The 23,869-nt window shown below is 46.2% G+C and overlaps 1 protein-coding gene across 1 annotated transcript; it reads right to left on the bottom strand.

The window, feature by feature from the left end:
• Positions 1-2,313: 2,313 nt before the first annotated feature.
• GPR12 (G protein-coupled receptor 12) lies at positions 2,314-8,972 on the bottom strand. The gene has a single exon (XM_081082743.1). The coding sequence runs from the start codon at positions 8,197-8,199 to the stop codon at positions 7,192-7,194; it is 1,008 nt and encodes a 335-aa protein (XP_080938869.1). The 5' UTR covers positions 8,200-8,972; the 3' UTR covers positions 2,314-7,191.
• Between the last annotated feature and the right edge of the window lie 14,897 nt (positions 8,973-23,869).

Raw genomic sequence — 23,869 nt, 5'->3', positions numbered from 1 at the left:
GAGCACCCATGAAAATGACATCCCTCTCTGCTTAGGTTCTTATCTGAAGCCGTCCCTAGAATTCACAAAAGTTCTGCTGAAAATCTGACTCTTGTCCGTATGTCCTGATCTTTACTGTAAACCACAGGATCATGAGCTTATTGTAAGGGTGGGCGAGATGTCAACCAACCTGTGTCCTAGGAAACGCGCTCAGTAGGGAATCGCATGTTTTTGTCCTGCCGACTCGCTCGCCTTGCTGTGGGACTCCACGGATCGAGCCTGAAGGTCAGACACTCGACCCCCCGCCAGTGAGGGCCTAGTTCTCTGGACTTCCTCACTGAAGGCTTCAGATCTGGGTATTGAGAATGAAGGGACAATATGTAGATGAGTGTGACTGTATTATGCACACACACGTGTGCATGTGTGTGTACAAATCACAGGAGATGGTGAGTGTGGATAGACATGGCTGGATGGCTGAACCAACTGTGGCACATTCTCGAAGGTTCACAGATAGGTCACAAAGAGGAAGAGGAGCATCACCTCCCCATGTTGAGAGGCCTGATTAACGCTTCCCCTTTCACCGAGTTGTCTTTAATCAATTAAACTGTCATCCACCACGTCAGGTGTCATCTCACTGTCACCCACTACGTTGGTTGTGGTCTGGTCCCAATGGAAGCAGAAGTTCAATCGCGCTTGATGAGTGAGGAAATAACCTCAAAAACAGCAACAGCTCTCAGTGCAGGGCAGCACCACAAACGGGCCACCCAGCAGAGGACAGCGTGAGGCCTGCCTGGCAGCGGCAGCGCGAAAGTCCGACAGGTCCCAGTTACTCGGAGGTATCAGTGCCGCTAATTATGTTAGTGCCACGTCAGGGTTCAGGCAGGGCTACATGGCACGGGTTGTGGGGCCTCACACCTTCTGAGTCACCTTCTGGGCGAGACCTGAGACTGCATTTTAACTCGTTCCCAGGAGCTGCTTCTGCTGGTGGGGCCCACACTCAAGGCTCACTGTACCTGGCAAGCAGAGGCAGAGCGCATCAATCATTCTGCTCGCGGTAGCGCTACATTTAGCGGGCTAGTGTATCCCAATTTGTTGCAGAGAAATGGTAGATGATATGGGAAAAGGATCATGATCAAAAGGATATGAACTAAAATAAATCAGAAAAATGACACGTAATTGGGATCATTTTATTTGAAAAAAAGAAAACCATATTATTTAATCAAAATGTCCAATATATAAATGTTGACTGTGACTAGAGTGTTCTCTGTATCTCCACGGTCTGGGCCAAGATAAACAGAATTAGAGTGTAATAAGAAAGATTGAGATTAGGGATATTAACACACTGCTAAGCATTGAGGGGAAGTATAGTACTATAGTTTCAAAGGTATTCTGATTTAGATTCAATATAAGAAATTCCATTCTTGAAGTTTTCATCCAATTGTTAGGTTTTGTAATTTCCAAGAATACATCTGCTCATAGTTCCAAAGGGTTCTGGAAGAAGTAAGTTCATAGTTGGATCAGAACCAACTTTCCCTTCAGTTTTAGCAAGTAGCCACAATGTCTATGAAAGACAGGCCATCCTCCTTCCTGGTGTGAAGGGTTTGTGTTTTCACCAAAACAAACATGCTGTCTGGTGAGAAACACAAACCCCAGCCTTGGAGAAAATGTCAGTAAGATATCCTTTTACCTTTAGAAATATTCAGATGGTCAGCTACCAGGGAGATCCGGGCCCTAGGAAATGTTTTCATTTCTGCTCCAAACTTATTTTCAGCTGAACGTTTGCTCACAGGTGCTTGATGTAACTATTTGAATTTTTATGATTAAAAATGTCCTAGATTTCTTTAATTTCTTCGGTATGTTTTATACTATGGAGATATTTAAGATACATATTAAAGTCACTTCACCTATGTACTTTAATATAGGTGAAGTTAAATCTATTGGAAGATTTGAAGTTTAATCTATTGGACTAAAAATGCTCTCACCTCCTTGGGAAGCAAAGAAGCACAGTGGATGTAATGACTATTGTAACTACTATTATTAATCCTATTTTTGATGCTGAAAAATCACAAAAGGTTACAGATAAATGTCAAAACCAAGGTGAGATATTTTAAAATTTCTCTGATGCACCTGGCTAGGAAAAGGTTGCTTTAGGATGAGTTCAGTTGAATTTTAGAACACAGAGAACAAAATTTTTCATCTCAATTATCTCAAGATAAATTCATGTAAGCACTTGCAGCCCCCCAAATACAAACCAACTTTCCTTTAGGTTTTAGCTGAGTTTCTACTGGAAATAACAGAAATACATCACAGAGAAAATGTTTCTTTTTTGAAAAAATGGAGGTGAACATTTATTTCTCAATGTACTCACACACGCATATGGAAACACACACACACACACACACACACACATTTCTGAGAGAACTGCCTTAAGATAATGGTAATTAGGATTTTAAAAGTGAGGACATAAGTGTAGAATAAATATATTTATAGATCTCTACTAGATACTAGAAATTCTAGGAAAAGTTCAAAGTTCATATCCATTGAATGCAGACTACTTATTTATCTATTAACCTCTGACAAGAATAAACACTTTTAAAACAGACATTTCAAAGTGTTTATAGATAGATAGATGCAGATGTAGACTTAGAATGCTGAAGGTGTGACAGTTATCCTTGCAATAACTTATCAGAGTGCTGCCTAAGACTAAGTGCATTTCCAACACCAGCATCCTGGGAGCTTGTTAGAAATGCAGCGATGCTCCAGACTGTTATAGAAACAGAACCTGCATTTTAGTAAGATTCTTAGATTTGTATGCCCTTTAAATACTAAAAATTCGAGGATCCCTAGTCAAAATCACCAATATTTTTTCCTGTTTTTACTTCTTTGAAGTATATAGACTACTCTTGATTCTAAAAGTTCTAACCAGATTTGAAGTTTCCAATTAGATATCAAAACCACCCAATATTCATTAAAAAATGTAAAGGGGACAAGAAGGCATTCTGTTTCTTTATTACACCAGGCATATAAGCAAAGTGAGGACATAACCATTGCTTAAAATAGCACCGTTTATTTAATATGTAATTTAAATTTGATATGGCATGTATTTAGTGTCTTTTAAATTTGAAATGGAAAGTTATCTTAATTTTATATAATATATATTACCATGAAATAAGTCAATCATCATTTTAATAATGGATGAGCATTTCTTTAAGAAAAAACAGTTTAAGAAGGCTCCAAACATTTTATTGGCACTAAACATCTTTATTTCTTATCTCATTTGAACCTGTTTAATCCTGCTTTAAATTCCGGGGACTCTGAGACCATTCATGCTCCCCACGTCAATCGAGGAATTCTCCCTCCTGAACTGCTCTCCGCTTTGGGCTTCCGGGAAGGAGACGCTCTGCCTCCCCTCCGCCCTCTCTGCCTCCAGGTCCCAGGGAGACAGCTCCCTTTACCAGGAAGAAACATACTTGACTGATACCAAGAAATCGACTTAAAGGGATAAAAGGAAACCAAACCGTGGACAGTCACAACCTGGATAAGTAGCTTCGACTAAGGATTCAGGTATGGTAACTGAATTAGTTGTCCAAGGATAACTATTTCTACTGGAAATAACAGAAATACCTTGATAGTTAAAATATTTAAACACATGGAGTAAAAACGTACCTGCTACCTCAGGACTTCTGGACATATGACTGTTTTACATGATATATTTAGTCTTGTTGCAAAGTTAATGTTGTTGAAGCTATCCTATATAATAAAAGTGTAATATGCAAATTGACTGAACAGCTGAACTACTAGTTGGGGGGGGGTGCTGGTGGGGGGAGGGGCCTGTGAGCAGGAGGCGCCAGGCCAGCCTAGGCTCATGCCAGCGGGAAGAGGGAGGGGACGGTGATGGGGGTGGGGGGGCAGCCAGTGCTGCCCCCTCATCGGCTGCCCGGTCACCTCCCACAGAGGGAGGCCAGACTGCAGCTTAGGCTCCCAGACGGTGAGAGGGCGCAGACCAGGCTGAGGAACCCTTCCCCTCAGTGCATGAATTTTCGTGCACTGGGCCTCTAGTATATCTATATAGATATATACACACATATCTAAACAACTACATATATATCAATACCTGTGCACATTGAACAATTAACCCCACAGAAACTAAGAAATTTTATATAGGAAACCATATAGACTTCCAAAAACCTTCACAATTCAATGTAAACAGTAAAAACATGTTATAGTTGAATTGAAAAATCTTTGCTGAAATAAGATGTTTTAAGAACAGAGGTGCTATGGCCAGGTGGCTCAGTTGGTTAGAGCATCGTCCTGTACACCAAAAAGGTTTTGGGTTTGATTCCCTGGTGGGGAGCATACGGGAGGCAGTCAATTGGTGTTCTCACATCAATGTTTCTCTCTCTCCCTCCTCCTCTCTCCTTTCCTCTCTAAAAAAAAAGCAATAAAAACATATCCCCTGTAAGGATTTAAAAAAATAGGGGTAAAAAGCAACCACGTAACTAGTGTGTATCCGACCATTACATACTGATGTACATGTATGATATAAACTTTACAATAATAGATGAAGGAAAATCACTGTATAGTAAGAGTGCCTTCGCCACTTCACATAAAATATTGCCCTCTTGTCTACAGAGGGGGGAATGCTTAGAAGAGGGTGCTAAGAACAGATCTATTCCACGTAGGACCCCATCACATGGAATTTTAAACAAGAAGCTGTATGCGTTAATTGTAGAACTAAAAGGTAGTAACAGTAACATGTTATAAATCATTTCCCTCTGCCCTCACAGTGAGGGAGCAAGGCAGCAGTGCGCAAAAGGAGGCAGGTATAGATGCTGGAAAACCTGCATCACATCCTGGCTCTACCCCTGAGGCCTCAGGCACATTTCTTAGCCTCGCTGAGACTCAGTGGTCCTGCCTCTAATAGTGTGTTTTTGCGAATACAGGAACAGCAGGTAAATCACCCAGCATGGGGACTGACACAAAATGTGGTAAAACAAAGCACATGTTATTATCATGATAATTCTAACTATGAGAAACCCACCTTTAAGAAAAATGATTTTAGAGATAGAAAGGGGCGGGGGGGGGGGAGAGAGAGAGAGAGAGAGAGAGAGAGAGAGAGAGAGAGAGAGAGAGAGAGAAGCGCAACATAGATTTGTTGTTCCACTTATTTATGTATTCATTGATTACTGATTCTTGTATGTGCCCTGACCAGGGATCGAACCCGCAACCTTAAGTATCAGGAAAATGCTCTGAACAACTGAGCTAACCAGCCAAGGCGAGAGAGACCCGCCATTACTACAAAAACATCACTTACTGCTTTCAACCCTCCTTCTGGATATTTCCCAGCCCATGGCCAAACCAACTTACCTTAATTATTTCTGGCATGGAGATGCTACTGACTCGAAGTGATTAAAAACAGACTCATCATGTTCAATCTACCAACTCAATCACATATTGAAGAAAAAATTTTAAAGGCATCAACTTGATTAGATTGTAAGGTAATATGCATTGAAAAATCCTTCTCCATTTCTGAAATATTTCAACCTTCTTCCTGCTTCCACAAGTAGCCTAAGGGAGGAGACACAGGTCTGAGTAGAAGATTTATTCCTATTTGTGCTACATGAGAAGGGGCTCTGGAGAGATGGCATCAGTATGCAGTTAGCCAGAGGGTCCTGAGACCATGGGCAGAACATGGGGACAAACCAATGAGGCTAATGATTCACCAGGGGCTCTTACACTGGTCTTATCGCCATCTGGTTGTGTAGACACAGCTGTAAGTCCACTGCCCGTGGAAGGAAGGTGTCCCAAAACATCTGTCTGTGCTAACAGAAATGATGCTCAGACACAATGATTTTATAATATGTTTAAAATCAGTTCTTCTGTGTAATTTCCTGGTGAAATCCTTGCTCTCTGAAAACAGGCAATACAGTTTTTATTGCATTTAAGTTGGTTTTTTTGGTGAAAAGCAGAAAAAGAAGTTGAAACTTAACTTTTTATGAACAGCCACTGGTGAACTTATATGATATGTCACCATCAGATATGGGTGCTATGTACACACAAACAAAATAATAATTAAAAAAGGAGACCACCTGTTTCAAATGCATTTTACATCATTGATAATATAAACCAGAAATATGTGGTCTACAATATTTAATTCTATTTGCCTCAATCAAGAATAACTATTAATTCATTCTTAGATGAAGATAGGAAAAAGGGATGTTTTTCATATTATGTGATAGCTTTACATTGATTTATATTTCAGAATATACTGAAATATATTTAATCTACTTTCAAGAGATATTAATTTTTTCTTTTTGTTTCCTAAAAACAATGAGACTGTAGCTTGAGAAACTACAAGGGTGAATCCAACTTCCTATGTAAATAAAAACAAATTTCATAATTCACTTTTAAAGGACATATTAAAAACCTATGTTGAAAAATGACGCATTTGATTCTGGATTTACGTGACAACATTTGAAACTAGTGGTCTAGCTAATACAGGCAACCATGCAGAAAGAGTTACAACATTCATAGAAATACCAGAGTAATTCTTGTCAACAGTAACTGCTGAAAGTAAAGAAAGGATGAATAAGAATGGGTTCACAGTTTCAGTGCTGGTAACTTATTATTGAGTTCATGTTTACAAAATCAGGTTTCTTCCAAGCAAAAGCATGTAAAACATTTTCACTGGCATGAAAGAGACTGTATTCTGTTAGATACATGTAGTATTGAAAATCTACCTTGACATATTAAAAAAAAAAGTCTGGAAAGAGTAACTTCATTTTCCTCAATAACTCCATTTTATTTTAAAATCCAGGTAAAAATTCTGGGACCAGTTTACTTTCGAGAACATCATGGCCTTGTCAAATCCCTTCCTTTTTGACCCACCATTAACCTTCCAAACAAAATATAAAGCAAAAACCCTGCCTCCAAATAAAATATAAAACAACCCCCCCACTCCTAAACAACAACAAAATGTTGAGCAAAGACCTCAACAATTTTTTTAAAAGTGTGAAAATACAGGTAACATTATTTTCACTCCAATCACTTAACTGATGTGAATGAAAGTTTCACGAATGCTAAGTGTTTCTGTGGCTCCAAAGAGAATCCAGCATAAAGAATCTAAGGAAAGCATCTGGACCGTTCGCCAGGCAGTGGAAGTGCTTGGTAGATGTAGCATTGGGTGAGCAGCATCCTGTCACTGGAAGGCTGCTACACGTCGCTGGGGGACCGCGTTCTCTGGGAGAGGCTGGATGGGATGCAGCCGCAGCAGATGAGGCAGAGGGCTTTCTGGATCTCTTGGTTTCTGAACGCGTATATGACAGGGTTGATGATGGAATTGTAGGTGGCGGGCAGGAGGGTGGCGTAGGTGTAGATGGAGGGATAGGTGTAATCAGCTATCAAGGAATAGAGTGTGAAAGGCATCCAGCAAGCAGCAAAGGTCCCCAGGATGATGGCCAGGGTGGACACCCCTTTCCGGGTGGTCACGTAGTGCGAGGTGGCCAGGAAGTGGTGCTGCAGGGCTATCTGGTGGGCGTGCCTCATGACGATCTTACAGATCTGGATGTAGAGCTGGAGCATGAGCGCGAACATGAAGAGGAAGGAGATGGAGAGGATGGCTGTGTTGTTCTTGGTGAGAGGTCTGACCACACTGCAGGTGGACTCGTCCCTGAGGCAGTTCCAGCCCAGGATGGGCAGCAGTCCCAGGCAGATGGAGGTCCCCCAGAGCATGATAAGCATGACATAGGTAAACGTGACTGTCCTCTCCGAATGGTATGTCAGAGCATAATACAGGGAGAGATAGCGGTCCACGGTGATGGCCAGCAAGCTGCAGACAGAGGCAGAGAAAGAGGCGACAATGAGGCCAATGGTGACCAGCCTGGTGGCTTCCGACTGAAGCAGGTAGGCAAACACAAAATTGATGATGAGTCCAACGCCGGCCAGCAGGTCTGCCAGAGCCAGGCTGCCGATCAGCAGGAACATGGGCGCTCGGAGGCTGGGGTTGTGGAAGATGATAAGGACCACGATGGCATTTTCACAGGAGATGAGAGTTCCTGAGGTACACAAGACAATGTCCCAGGGGTTCACCACGAGCTCCGGCTCTGGCTCCACACCGGGAACCTGGGAGGAGACGGCGGCGGAGACGTTCTCCACAGGAGCACCCGCATCTAAGTAGCCCCGGAACAAGCCGCTGAGATTGGCCTTCGGGTCTCCGGTCATTTTAACCCCCGTCCTCTTCAACAAAAAGACAGTCTTTTAATGGACAGGCACAGCAGGGGGACAGTCCGAGATCATGCAGAACTACACAAAAAGACAGCCAGCCCGTCTTCAAACACTGCTAGCAAATGCCACAAGCTTCGTGAATGACAAACTGTTATGAAATAAAACAAAAGCCAAAGTCTCCGTGATTTAAAACTCACTATGAAAAATGCCGCGTGGCTTTGGGGAAAGCACAGGAAAGGACCTCAAAACACGGCTGCCAGTGAGGCAGGCCCCCAGGGGCGGCGCGGTCTGTGTGCTGAAGTGCGGGGGACGCGCTCCATCCTCTCCCGCAGCCCAGAACGCGCAGCTACTTGCCATCTGGCCGCTGGAGCACCGCACGTCGGCCGCAGCCACAGTCCAGAGCCTGGGTCATCCCGATGGAATATATAAATCGTCCGATTCCATGGAGCTCCCACCCTCTAAAATATATCCCCGTCGCGCGTGCACACACTCATCCACACCCCCAGCCAGAACAAAGAGGGGTCCGGGCTTCCCCCACGTGCACAAAAGGCCGGTGAGCGCACCGGAGGTGTGGAGACAGGCAGACAGACAGACAGACCCGCCGACTGATGCTCAGACTCCGCAGCCACTCCCTTAGCGGCAGGGACAGGCGGCGGACGCGACGGGGACAGAAAGGGCGCTGGGCCCGCGGCCCGCGGGGACGAGGGTCGTCTGGGGGGTCACCTTGGCGCGCGCAGGCCGAGGGGGCTCCTCCGGTGCGTCCGCGGCGCGCGGCGGATCGGGTCGCAGGTGGCCGGCGGCGGCGAGGGGCGGCGGCCGTGGGAGGGGCGGGAGGCCGGGGGCGCGCTCGGCGCCAGGTGAGCAGCGGGCGCCAGGTGAGCGGGCAGCTGGGCTCGCGCGCCCGGCCTCCCACCCACCCGCCCGCCGGGCTCAAATGCGCCCCGCACGCGCGTGCGCCCGGCCCCGCGCCCGCACTGCGCGCTCCCGCACCCTGGAGCCCGGGATGCCGGCGCGCGACCCCACGGGCAGGAGGCTCGTACCCCATGCGGTGAGAGCCCCGCACCGCCTCAGGGAGGGAGAGGAGCTGAAGGTCGAGAAATGCACCCTCACCCTCCCCGCCCGCTGCCCGCATCCCACTCCCGCTGGCGTCCCAGGCTTGCACGCACCGGGTGGGCGGGGGCGAGGGAGCGCAGCCTGGGAGCCGCGTGACCTATTTCATTCCTGAGGTCTCCCTGGAGAGTCCCAGTCTCCAGAGACCACTTCTCCCCGCCTTTCCCTAGTCAAAAGAATTGCTTAGGGTGGCACTCAGGATTCACAGCAGCGTTTGGGGTGCCCAGGATAGGGGGGCAGAGCTTAAAGCAGCAAAATGCGCGGTCGCCTATTCTAGAATTGCCCTCGACCACATTGCAACCCCATTCCCAAGGGGTCTCCTTCCTAAGTGTGCCCTGGACCTGGTTCATTAATTACTGTTCCCCGGAACACTGGCCGAACTGGATATAGGGTGCGGCCATGGAACTCATCGTTAGTATCAAATTGCACTTATTAAGTGCTCCTTGAGCTGTGTTTTCGGGTGGAAATCATTTACTGCGTTCCTGCAGAAGCTTCCTGCGGATGCTGGCCCCAAACCAATTCATTTCGAGTAACAGTGTTAATTTATTTTTCCATTTTAACACATCAATAGGTTCTAAAATTAAGAACCTGATAGTGGGCTGCTCTTGTGAGCCTATTTCTTCTCTGGGTACAAAAAACCAGGCACCTAATAGATCTTGAATTTAAAGACGAGTTCCCAGTTTAAAGATGGGAGAAGGAAAAGGCATGATATTCTGGTCTTCCCCTGTCAGCAGCGAGGGTTTTTCCAACCTCCTTTCTTCGCACTCACTGAGGGCTCCTGTACAGTAGAGATGGTCTGCAGGACACAGGACCCCAGAACTCCTCCTGTTTTCCTCTGGCTGCCCTGCCTCCCCCTGGTGCTCACTGTCATTTCTTACCCCAGCCTTGCAGGCTCATCCACCTTAACATCCCCTTCTCCCTTCTCCTCACCCATCAATCAACTCTAGCCTCTGCAAGGTCTCTTCAGGTCTCCTCTCCCTGCATGCAGTTCTCAACTACAAATCAGTAGTTTGGGGGTAGGGCCCAGATTCTGTGTTTGCAACCCTCTCGCCCAGTGATCATAATGATGCTGGTGCATGGACCACACTTGGAGAGCAAGGTTCTGTGGAGTTTTAAGAATCGCTTGTACCTGATGGGGAGGCATCAGACACCTGTACGTGTGGGGAACCATGCTAACGCTGAGCGTGCCAATTCAGTAAGATGGGGTCTGTCTACTCATAGACATACGTATGGTCTGGTGGTGACAGACACATAAAACCACAATGACACCCGGCAGCAAATGCTGTAATACAGGGATGTGCATCTTCCTCTCCAGTGCTATGTGATGAATCACAGCACCTGTAGGAAATAGTGATGAACAATAGTTGTTTACACCCGGCAGTTGCAGCCTGCTGCAGTCCAGACTACCGGCCAACACTTTCGGAGCCTCACATCGGCAGGCAGTTTGGGGAAGGCACCAGCCAGACACTCGTCTAGTTGATAACACTGGCACGGGCCCGGACCTACAGAGCTTCCAGTAGTGAAGTTTATTCCCTGTTTAATGTCTTTGGAAATAAGAAAGGAACAAAGAACTGAGGGTTGGGGACGTGGAGCGGTAATGAGGTGGGTGGCAGCGGTATGTGTGTTTCTGCAGTGAAACCTGGAAAGAGTTTAAGGAAGAAACAGGCAGTTACTAGTAGCTGTGCATTCACAGCCCTGCTGTTCCCCTTCCCCTTGAATGATTACTTGTAACTAACAGAGGGACAACTTTACTGCACTCCTATGCCTGTGTTCATTGTGCATTTGTTCGGACTTTGGTTGCCAAGGGGCAGAAATCCCATTCACACTAGCTTACGAAAACATGGGTGTTGTCCGGCATGGCTGGGAAGGGCCCATACAGTGATCCAAAGACAAGGAGAAGCCGTGGACTGTGTGCTGAGACTCCCTGTCCCTGACTTATTTCTTGTCCTTGCCAGCCTCCAACTGTCTTCTCCCAGACAAGCATCTCCCATGCAGCCGTCCGGTCGGCCCAGGCAGCCCCTGGCTTGCACGTTGAGACATCTCCCTAGCTGGTGAGAGGAATTCCCAAAGAACCAGCCAGCCTGTGGAGGCCCAGCCCTGAACCAGCCATGTGGCTAATGGGATGGGACAAGTCGGTGGCCAGGCCCGGATTGTGCAGAGTCCCGCAATGCATTTCCATCTGAACGTCACCGAACGGGCATTTCCCTAGAGGGAACGGTGAGGTGGGACACAGGGTGGAGAGAGACTGGGTGTCCTCTGCAGCTTCGAATGTGGTGGGAAGACAGGTTTCCACGGCCTTCTGTAATGCAGTCAAGAAGCAGCTGTCTGCAAAGCTGCTTCTCAGTTTATTTGCCACCATTGCAGGACACTGTAGCAGATGCCCTCAGGATGTGACATTTACTGTCTTTTCATCACTTATCTTTTCTGTCACTTTTTTTTTTTACAACTTTGGCAAGAAATTGTAAACCTAAACCAGTGATGGCAAACCTATGACACGCATGTCAGAGGTGACACGTGAACTCATTTTTTTGGTTGATTTTTCTTTGTTAAATGGCATTTAAATATATAAAATAAATATCAAAAATATAAGTCTTTGTTTTACTATGGCTGCAAATATCAAAAAATTTCTATATGTGACACGGCACCAGAGTTAAGTTAGGGTTTTTCAAAATGCTGACACACCGAGCTCAAAAGGTTCGCCATCACTGCCCTAAACCATTCGAGCATGATCTGGCATTTTCACAGCCTATACTAACAGTTTCTGTTTGTGAGAATAAAAGCTCTTGCCCACCGTAATCTACACAGTGTCTTCGCCAACTTCACCCTGTACCTGCATCTCCTAGCCCTTCTTAGTAATTGAATGTGTACGTCATGGGGTCCCAGGTTACGGGCCGGAGCAAGTCCGAACCCGAGCCAGTACTGCTTGGTGTCCATGGTGTCGAAATGCTACTCGCCCGCTTCTTTCCTGCTTGTGGTGATGATTACTAGTCAGTTTTGCTCTGTGTTTTATTTGGTGTTCTGACCTGGATCAGATTGACCATACATTCTTCTGCCCAGCCAAGGGTCAGTGTCATGCCTGAGAATAAATCATGACTCTAAGTTTAAAATTTTAATAATTCTTTATCTTACAGTAAATTTTATTGCAGAAGGTGCCTATTTCAGGAGTGTATAGTATGATGAAGCGATACCAGATCAATCTAACCACTGAGAGAAATAGACCCTTACTGGCCTTTTTCTTGCCGCTCCTAGTTATTATCCACGTGGGGAGAAGGGAACCACTATTCCACATTCGAACACCATAGATTAGGCTTACCTGGGTTTGAACTTTACATAAATGGAATCATACACCACATATACTACTGTGCTGGCTTCTTTCACTCACCATGATTTCTGTAAGGTTTCACCTTTTTAATTGCTGTGTACTATTCTATTGTAGAACATGCCACAGTTTTAAAATCCATCCTCTATTCATCACCCTGGGGTTGTTCTCTGGTTTTGACTATTGGGAATAAAATCATAAACATCCTTGTACATGTCATGTGATGTTCATATGTGTATATTTCAATTGGGCATGTCCCGTAGGATGAAGAATTTCTCCATCAAAGTATATTTTCTTTTCTTTTTTTTTTTTTAGAAATATATTTTATTGATTTTTTACAGAGAGGAAGGGAGAGAGATAGAGAGTTAGAAACATCGATGAGAGAGAAACATCGATCAGCTGCCTCCTGCACATCTCCTACTGGGGATGTGCCTGCAACCCAGGTACATGCCCTTGACCAGAATCAAACCTGGGACCTTTCAGTCCACAGGCCGACGCTCTATCCACTGAGCCAAACTGGTTTCGGCTCAAAGTATATTTTCATGTTTAATCCTCTATTAAAACAAACCTGACTGCTATTTAAGGACATTGAGGTGCCTACAAAAAAAAAAAATCATAACACATATGACCTTTCCCCCTTTACAAGTCCCTCTAAACTTTGAATAGAGGAGGAAGATATTTCATGAGAAAATCAAAGACATAAAGAAAGGAAACATCACTGAAAATGCTTAGTCTGAGAGTCTATGAGAAAGGAGAGCTCCTTTGTCAGTGCCAACACTGCCTCATTTCTAATATGCTTTTGAGTTTTTAAAATTGTATTAAATTTTAAATGTCTTTTTCTGACTATGAAGTAATACATATTCATGACAGAAATTCTGGAGCCTGCAACTAAAATTAAAAAGTAAAGCTACCTGTATTCTCACTTCCAGAGATAGCCACTGGGAACTTCTGTTAATATACACTTTTAATGCATTTGTTAGGGATTTTTTTCTTTTGGCAGACTAAGTTGACAAATTACTTCCAGAAATATTTTATTCTCATTGTTGCACAGAGCTGCAGTTTTCCTTTTTCTTTGGATCTGAGCTGCTGGCTAGTCTTGTCTCTGTGCCCTATGATGGTCCCAGGGATAGTCCCAGTCACCGTGATGGTCCCAGCCTCTTCTTCCTCTCCCTCAAACCCCTGCACTGGCCTTTCCTCCATCTCTTCCCACTGCCTCTCAGTCCTTGAGGTTGGCTAAATAATGGCCCGAAAGATGTCCACGTCCTAATCTCTGGAACTTGTGACTGTTCCTTACATGACAAAAGGAACTTTGCAGAAGTATTTACGCTAAGAATTTCCAGATGGGGAGGTTATCCTAGATTATCCAGGTCAGCCCTAAATACTAGTATAGGGCTACAGAGGTCCTTCTAGGAGGGAGGCAAAGTAATTCAAGTCAATAGGAGATGTGAGGACAGAAGCAGAGGGAGAAAGAAAAGGAGATTTGAAGATGCTGCTCTGCTGGCTTTGCAGACAGAGGAAGGGGACTGGGAACCAAAGGATGCAGGTGCCTCCGGAGGTTGGAAAGGGCAAGGAAACGGATTCTCTCTGGAGCCTCTAGGAAGAACATAGCTCACTTTTGACTTTTTCCAGAATAAATTTGTGGATTTAAAAATATTGATACACTATTATTAATTAAAATTTATAGTTACCAACTCAATATTACACATGCTATGGGTTTTGGCGGATTTATAACGTCATGTCTCCACCATTACAATATCCTACAGAGTATTTTCACTGCCTAAAAATGCCCTGCACCCCACCTGGCCCTCCCTCCCTCCACACTAAACTCTGTCAACCACTGATCTTTTTTATGGTCCCTATAGTTTGCCTTTTCCAGAATGTCGTGTAGTTGGAATCCTATAGTATGGAGTCTTTTCAGACTGGCTTCTTTCACTTAGTAACACGGGCACAGCCACTTGCTGCAGGGTGTGGAGGAACCTCTTGGTGGAATCCAGAGATCTTCTCGCACCTGAACATGGAGCATCGGAGGCCTGGGAGCAGCAGGAGATGGGCCCTGTGTCCCTGCCAGGGCCCCGCCTGCCGGGCCAGGATTTCCACCTGGGCTCGCTGGGAGCAGGGGAGGGAGAAATGGACGTGTGATAATGGCGGAGGCTGAGCTTGAGACACCTCTTGGGTCTCACAAATCATTAGCAGTCTCTTTAAGGGCACCTAATTTTTAGCAGTGAAACCGGTGGAGACGTGGCCCACTACGGTTAGGGTGTAAAAAGGACGTGTTCACGTGGACTTCCACTGGGCGGCAGACAAGAGAGAGTGCTCTTGTCCAGGCTTTGAACAAGGACTACCCCCCCCCCCCCCCCCAGTGCGGGCGTCGTTGCTGTGAGCGGTCGTGTGCTGCCAGCGCGAGGCTACCATGAGCCACTGGCCAGAAATCCTGGAAATCACCCTCGTGGGCCTTGACACTCTTCTTATGTTTGCCCAGGAGCCCAGAATAGAGGCAGAGTGACCAGGCTTGGTGTCGATGCTGTGACTCACTAAGGAGCAAGCATTGTTCACACAACCTAAACGCTTTGCTTCGGAGATGAAGGGTTAACCGTCCTGTGGGCCAGCTTGCCAATGCCCTTCTTTTTTTAAAAAAATATATTTTATTGATTTTTTACAGAGAGGAAGGGAGAGAGATAGAGAGTCAGAAACATCGATGAGAGAGAAACATCGATCAGCTGCCTCCTGCACATCTCCTACTGGGGATGTGCCTGCAAGCCAGGTACATGCCCTTGACCGGAATCGAACCTGGGACCCCTCAGTCCGCAAGCCGACGCTCTATCCACTGAGCCAAACCGGTTTCGGCCCAATGCCCTTCTTTCTGCAGAGCAGCATTCCCAGGGGATCTATCACCTGATGTCCCAGGAAGCGCGCGCCCACGGGTGGGTGTGTGTGTGAGAGACCCCTCTCTTTTCCTGTGACCTACATTTCATTGAATCCGGTGGACTTCCCTGTGGTTTGGAAGAAATGTTCACTGTGAGCAAAGACATGGCCTTTTCTTTGGAGGAGGTTTTAAAATTCTGGTACCCTCCCCTGGTTGAGCCCTCTTTAAAAGAGGAAGTAGAAAGATAGAGAGCGGTCAGAAATAGGAAAACAGAGAATTTTGCTCGTGCACTACATTGCCAATTTTCTTGCACTATATTAGGAGGCGTAGGCAGCCCGCTGCAATCAGTTCATTTGAACCAAAATATGATTATTTGGCTTGTTCCCCACCCTTTGGCTCTTGAAATCCTGACTTGAAATACTGGTGAGTGAAATGGGAGAAGGAAGAGGAGGAAAGGAAGGAATAACCAGGTTCAGGCTGCTGGCTCCACTCCCTGCCCTTGGCTGGTGCTTCCCCGCTATTCAAATCCATCAGCAGCACAAAGAGGCTGGGGATGCAGAACTTCTTCCCGGATTTCTGCACGGTGTGTGCCAGGGTGACGTGTGGCCAGAGGGCTCAGGCAGTGGCCTGGTTGACAGTGGAGAATTATCAGCTCTGTACTCTGTCTGGGATGGTGCCCACCTAGCCCAGGGTAACATGTGGGCAGGTAATGAACACGTGCTTTGCAGGGTAATAAAGTTGACCTGTCCTGACTCTTGATCATTCTTCACTTCAGGCTCACATTTCTGATTGGTTGACAGTCACTGAGTTTACATCAATTGCATAAGGTTGGTGGTACCTGGACATTTGGGTTTCTTGGATTGGTAACGCTCACCACCACCAGCAGCAATAACAGATGGGAGGCACTGACATGGGGTTTCTAAATTTTTCCTTTGCTAAGTTCACTTAAGTAAGCAAACTTCCAATGACTTTCACTGTTACTTCATAGTAAAAAGGACATTATCAGCACACACACACACACACACACACACACACACACACACAAAGACATATCTCAAACACAAGGAGCGCGCTCTAAATGCAATGCATCTGGATTTATGAAAACCCACTGCCCAGCTCTGGCTTTTCTGAGAACACCCACTTTCCAGATGGTGAGACTGCCGCAGCCCAGCATGGCCACAGCCCAGCGTGGCCACAGCCCAGCAGGGCCACAGCCCAGCAGGGCCACAGCCCAGCATGGCCACAGCCCAGCAGGGCCACAGCCCAGCATGGCCAGGGAGGCTCTTGAGAACTATTGGTAGACTTGATGATTTTGCATCCACTTAAAGCAGTCAGAGCAGAGATTTAACACTTTTTGTCAAACCAATCGGGAAAACGTGTAGGTAAAGTTTCAGACCAAGCTCAGTTCCCTCTTAGGCCGGCGGGAGCATTGCTCACCTCTCCCATCTCATAGCTGAGTGTGTGGAGCGCCCTGGTGTGCCAGGCCCTGGGCCACAGCTCTTCACCTGGTGGGAGTTAGGAAGCGCTCCACTGCCGGCAGCTTGGTGGGTGCTGTCCGTCAGGGGAAATGGCCAGCTGGCTGCCTCCCACAAAGCCTCACATTAATTTCTCTGCAAATTTACTCTGGGTTAGGGAGATTTATATTAACCAGGCTGATACATTCTTGTCAAAATGCCAACTCTCATCTAAATATTTCCTGTCCGAGAGCCAGGTATGAGCAGACCTGTGTGACCGTGAGCAAGTCAACATCTCACCTGTGCCCTCTATTTGTAAAATGAAAATGTTAACAGCATCTACCTCCTAGGGCTGGTATGTGTGTGACACAGGATGAAGCACACAGCACACATATCCCAGCCTAGTGCAAAAAAAGCTAAGCGTTTGGAAATAATAGTTTCAATTATTATTAGTGTATCATCTCCCCGCCTTCCATGGGAATCCTGTTATTTCAGTTGCATTGACCAAATATCTTGGGCTCCTCACTGGAGTCACTGATCACAAAACACTCAACCTGGCAGGAAATTCTGTTTACCGTCAAAACACATCTAGAATCTCTCTAATGGCCACACCTGGGAAGCAAGCAAGATGCTCTTCAGCCGCTGAAGGGATAAACTTTGGTACATCCAGACTGTGGAATATCATTCAGCGCTAAAAAGAAATAAGCTTGCAAGTCATGCAGAGTTACAGAGGAAACATCAATGCATTTTACTAAGTAAAAGAAGAAAACATAAAAAGTCTCCTTCCAACCATATGGCATCCAGGGAAAGGCACAAGCTTGGAGACAATAAAAAGATCAGTGGTTGCTAGGGGTTTGGAGGTGGGAGGGCTAAGGAAGCAAAGCACAGAGGATTTTTTAAGGCAATGAAACGATGTATTCTGTATGACACTGTAATGGTGGATACATGTCGTTATACATTCACCCAAACCCACAGAATGTACAACTCCAAGAGTGATCTTGGTGTAAACTATGGGCTTTGGGTAGTAATGATATGTCAGCGTAGTTTCATAGATTGTAACAAACGTAGCACTCTGATGGGGGTGTTGATAAACGGGGCGGCCCTGCATGTGTGGGGGCAGGGAGTATATGGGAACTCTCTGTACTTACTGCTCAGTTTGATTGTGAACCTAAAACTGCTCTAAAAAACAAAGTCTATTTTTTCAAAAATAAAGGAACATTGTAGGAGATAAATTCAAGGAATCAATTCTTAAGTAATCAAATCATCTTAAAAAGGAAAAAGAATACTACTGCTCACCCCCTCCACTGCCACCACCTTGATCCTAATGACTGTCACCCCTCACCTGGATGATCTCAGGAGCTTCCTACATCTGCTCTCACGTCCCTTCAGCGGTTCCGAGTGCACCTCAGTGAGATCTCGTTCCTCCTCACCAAGCCACTGCAGCACCCAGCTCCCCCCCAACCCCCGCCCAGGTGCCCCCTGACTGCCCCTGCCTCCCTTGGGTTTTTCCTCAATTGTCACATTCTCAGTGAGGCCTCAGCCACCCTGTCTACACTGTTTGCCCAACATTCACTAGTGCGTTTCCTGCTTTAGGTCTCTCCTTAGCACTTAGCACCACTGACATGCTAGGGATTTTGTCTCCTCCCCCCAATACTAGCTGTTTCTCCATTGCTGTACCTTCGTTGTCTGGAACACTGCCTGGTGCATAGGAGGGCCTTGTTGCGGATGAATGGGTAATGGGATTTGGATGGGAAGTGAGGAGAATTAAGTTGCAAGGTTGGCAGCATGAGATCGCTTACAGCATGCAGGACTGGTCTTCCCAGTGAGCCTGGGACTCAGTATCTGATGCCAACAGAATCCCTGGGCAGTGTTGGGTGGGACTCAGCCAGGGTTTTCCATGCCGACTGATGAAATCCCTTCAGAGCAACATGTTCTTTCATAGATGGGTCCAAGTTCCTCTGCCAGGAACTTGACTTCTTGGACGCTGGGAATTGGAAAAAGGCAGGAGTGGCCGTAGGGAGATGGGTCATGCTTTATTGCAAATAAAGCAGCCAACAACCGGCTGGTCAGAGGCACCTTTTATACTCAAACAAAAGAGGCCTCGTGCCAACTAGTGACATCTGTGCTACGTTAACTTAAGTCGGTTATATAAGGGTGCGCCTGCGCAGTACGTATGGTGACACTGCTGGGTCATTGCTCTGGCGCATGCATGTGGCAAATGAGCCTTTAATATCCGATGTACTCTGGTCAGGGCCCCCACCAATGCTAATCTATGGGGTCAGAGTTGAGACAAATCCTGTTCCCTTCAGAACCCTTTTGTTCTTTTCAAGAGACTGCCTTAATGTCAGCAGAATTATAGGCGGTGTTAGCGTCTGAATCGTTTTGTCCCTCCAAAATTCACGTACTGAAGTCCTAACCCCCAGCACCTCAGATTGTGCCTGTATTTGAAGATAGGACCTTCCAGGAGGTGACTGAGTTAAAATGAAGTCTTTAGGGTGGGGTCTTAATCCCATCTGACTGCTGTCCTTATAAGAAAGGAAGTTAGGACACAGACACACCCAGACAGGAGGACCAAATGAAGATGGGGAGAAGATGGCCAACTACCAGGTAGGAGAGAACCAGTCCTGCTGACACCTTCACCATGGACCCCTAGCCTCCAGAACTGAGGGACCATACATTCCTGTTGTTTCAGCCACCCCATCCGAGGTACTTTGGTATAGCAGTCCTGGCAGCATAAGCCAAGTATGAGCAGATGGACACAAGTCTCACAAGAAATCAAGCTTTTCTGGAATTGGTCTAAAGCAGAGATTTCCAAACTGTGTTTCAAGGACATCATTATTGCACAAGATGCTAGTACATGCTTGAAAGGTGCCCTGCGTGCTGTGGATGTTTGCAACATGCCTCTGGCCTCTCAGGGCACACCGGGCAGCTTCTAAAACCCAGCGCCTGGACCTCTTGCCCGAAGACTTTCTCGAGTCTAGACTTGCTTTGCCACCTGCAGTGCTGGTTGGACGTGCCAGAAAACCTATGCTCTTGGAGCAGCCGTCTGCCGATGACTGGTGGGAACTGGTGTATTAATTCCTCAGCTCCCTTTCTCCTCTGGGTCGCAGTTAGGTGGACTAATAAGTTGGCATCATCTTTTCAGATTGAGGAAGGCCCACAGCCCAGATGATGCATGTATTGCTCTGGCTGTGCTGCCCACCCGGGGCCAGGTTGCCAAGGGCTCCGGCACGCTAAAGCTTGCTTCATATCTAGTTATTGCTTGGAGAATTCCAACTCAAGCTCTCGTTTGTTTCCTCATGGTTAACCAAGTCCCTGGTGTACGTGTTACCCTGACTCTTAGCAGACTCGACCTCGTTACTCACAGTGGGGATGTACTAGTCAGCTCAAGCTTCCGTGACAAAATGCCACAGACCAGGTGGCTGAAACCATAGAGATTTATTTCCTCACAATTCTTCAAGCTCAAAATCTGAGACCACGGTTCTGGCAAAGCTCGGTTTCTGGTGAGGATTCTCCTTTTGGTTTGCTCGTGGCTCCTTCTCACTAAGTTCTCACAAGTCTCTGGTCTCTCTTTTCTTAAGGACACTGATCCTATCAGACCAGGGTCCTACCCTTATGGCCTCATTTAGCCTTAAGTATTTCTGTGAAGGCGCTATCTGCAGCTACAGCCACACTGGGGTTAGTATTTCTGTGAAGGTGCTAGCTGCAGCTACAGCCACATTTGCTCCCAGATTTATTAAAATTTCAAAGCCTGAAATCTCAAGGGATACACGCATTCAGTCCAGAACAGGAAACTTGCTTAAAAAAAAAAATACATAGCTTGTTGCCTGCTTTCTCTTTCCTGACTCACTTCTCCACTCATACCAGTGTTTCCTGGGATCACATCCAAAATAAATTACTTATGCTAAATCTTTGTTTCAGAAAATTAATACCCTAGGAGCTGCTGTCTGCCAACGACTCATGGGTGTTGGTGTATGAATGTCCAGCTCCCTGTCTCCTCTCTGGGTCACAGTTAGGTGGACTAACATATTGGCATAATCTTTTCAGCTTGGGGAAGGCCCCACAGCCCGGATGACGTGTAGCTTGCTCTGGTTTGCTGCCCACTCGAGGTCAAAGGGTCTGGGGGAGCCCAAACCAGGACATTAGGGCTGACTGCTGTATGTCCTCTGGGAGAACTGTAGCTCTTAGCAGCGTCTTAAAGGCTCCAAGAACTCTTTCATAAAGAATCATTTCACGGAGTTTACCAGAGAGTTTCCCACAAACTTTCTTAGCCAGGGAATCCTTTCTTAGCCCCTTTGGAATGTCCTTGAACACTTCCCAGAATTTATTTGGAAATGCTGCTGTAGGGTTGGTGAAAGTCGGAAGCACATGTGGTTGGTTTATTTTATGTGGGTGGGTGAGCAGGGTTTGGTCCCTGTGAACCTGCAGGCTGCTGAAGTCTTAGGTGGAGGGGCGGATGTGAGGGCAGAGGTGGGGGTCTGTCTGATCTTGGCAATACTGGCCATCACTATCCACCCCAGGCATTGGGCTAGAGGCCACCAATACACAGCCCAAAAGGACATGCCTCCTGGGCTCCTGGGCTCACAGGATGGTGAGGGAGAAAGAGGAGGAAGGGGCAGCAATGACCGTGCAGTAACCTGTGACCGCGTCACGCCTGCTCTGTGCCTGGCTCTCCGGGACATTAATGAGAGAAAAGAGGAGGGGGCACCTACCTGCCGTGGGCTAAGTCCCCAGATGCTTCAGAGATGCTTAAGCACTGGTCATCGGTTGTGACAATGCTTCATTCATTTGCTCCCAGATTTATTAAAATTTCAGTCAACTGTTTTTATGGCCCCTAAAATGCCTCCTTCATTTCTCCTGAGACGAATCAGATTAAATGATGTTGAAATAATATCTTCAGCTCCACATCGAATTGCACATACTCATATCCAACTATTTAAAAGTGTTATTTATGGGCTAATATTTTTCCTATTAAAATTAAGTGGCATGAAATTTGAATTAGCTCAATTGAATTCATTTCCTTCTCTAATGTATTTATCCACGACTCAGAGGAGTCTGGGCAAAGGCTATCTTGGCTTTGTTCAATAAGACACATTCAGCTCCACTCTCCCTAATTTGGACTTTGAAAGCACCCCTGGATATGGAAGAAGTGAAAACACCCTATTTGTCACCCTTAGTTTACTTAGCTGGGAAACAGGGGTTAAAATAATACCAGTTTCATAGGGTTTGTGTTTTGAGATTAAATTACTGTTGCATGTGAAGCACTGGAGCCAGGTATGACATACAGTAGGCGCTCATGAAGTACTTAGCAGTAAGATGCTGTTATCGGTGCTGAGAGTCTCCTTCCATTCCGGCACAAGTGATAAGCACTAGAAGATTCAACTGGGAACCCAGAGACCCGAATTCAGGTCCCAGCTTTGTCCCTAACTTGAGGGTAAGCTAGGTCTCCTCTTTTTCTTTGCGTCTAAAGGCAGCCACACCTTTCCAGGTTGGAAGAGCATTGTGTGGCTGACAGGTGAATCACCGTGGTTGTGGGGCCTCCTGTGGTGTGAACCGGCTGTGGGCCTGGGTTTTCCAATCCCAGCACACTGAAGCTCATTTAGGATACAAGGAAAACAAGGAAGCAGGTTGTTATATCAAGCACTTGCTTCAAGGGTTCAAAGCCAAGGTCCATGCTGCCTTCCTGTGGTTCAGCCCAGTGCCTGAGCCTCCACCTCATGCTGAAAGGAGGGCTCGCTGACCGGGATGGGATTAAAGGGTTCCAGTGTCCCACTGGATGAGCAGTATATCCTCATCTGCCTCTGTCGATGCCCACGAAGTTCCAGACTCTTTAGCACCAGTTTCAGGGTCTGCAAACTGCTGGGTCATAGACATAGACATTACAATGGGAAGGAACCAATGAGACCACCACTTCCACCCCTTTAAGCCACAGAAGAGGTGACAAGGCCAGGAAAGGACTCAGATCCTCACTCCTCTCTGTGCTCCCTTCTGCCCAGGCCTTGGGCCCTGATCATGTATCACTGAGGACCAAGCTCCCATTTCCCTTGAGGTGAATCCTGTGAGACCTCGGGGGAGGAGGAGTTTTAAATGAACTTCAATCAACCAGATTTACCATCATTCCAGAATGTGGTGGGCTTTTTCCACACTGAATTTTTAGGAAAATGATACCAATGACAGAGATAATAAGACAGTGAATTTTCAAAACAACTACTAAATCCAAGTTCATCTTGAAAGTTTATCATTAGTCAGTTCTTTGTTGAGAATCACAACCCTGGGGTGGGCGTGCTGATTCTCAAACTGCCCTTGTAATCATTAGCAGATCATGAAATCAGTGAGCAACATTTCTTAGAAAATAAAATAAATAATCAAAGAATGCATCCCAAGAGTATTTTTCATAAATCTTTTTTTTCAATTCTATATAAACATACATAAATGTATACACTCTCCGAGTAGCAACCAGCTTAGCTGTGGGGTGTGGTCAGAATCAACAAACACTGCCGTGGTCCGTCTATTCTTTTCAGATGAAGACACACAGCCCCATGGATTAATCGCTCTGCTCCCGTTCACCAGCTGAGTGTTAGAAAGAGGCAGCACGTGCCCTCAGCTCACGGACCCAAAGTGTGCTCTGCAGGCCTGGCTGTCTCCATCTCCATTACAGCGCTGTACTGCCACTTCCGGTCAAAAATTACTTTCGTTTAGCAAACAGTATGTATCATTGCAAGGAAATGAATGAACCCATTTTAGAAAGATTTACTGTGAGGGTTAAAATATAAGGGGTTTTCTAGTGGATACATCATCATTTAGAAAAGACGCCATCAATTAGAATAGACCCATCTCAGTCTCTGAGGATTCTAGTTGATTAACATTTTCATAGCTGAATGTCCCTCCCTCCTGACTCCCACCCTGCTTTTTAGCATCATG

The sequence above is a fragment of the Myotis nattereri genome (genome assembly GCF_964212035.1).
Source record: "Myotis nattereri genome assembly, chromosome: 2".
Lineage (NCBI taxonomy): Eukaryota > Metazoa > Chordata > Mammalia > Chiroptera > Vespertilionidae > Myotis > Myotis nattereri.
The sequence above is the reverse complement of the archived record's forward strand: the minus strand, read 5'-3'. Positions and strand labels throughout refer to the sequence as shown.

Excerpts from the sequence above, each read along its gene's own strand:
- GPR12 (XM_081082743.1), bottom strand. The coding sequence starts at position 8,199 with ATGACCGGAGACCCGAAGGCCAATCTCAGCGGCTTGTTCCGGGGCTAC.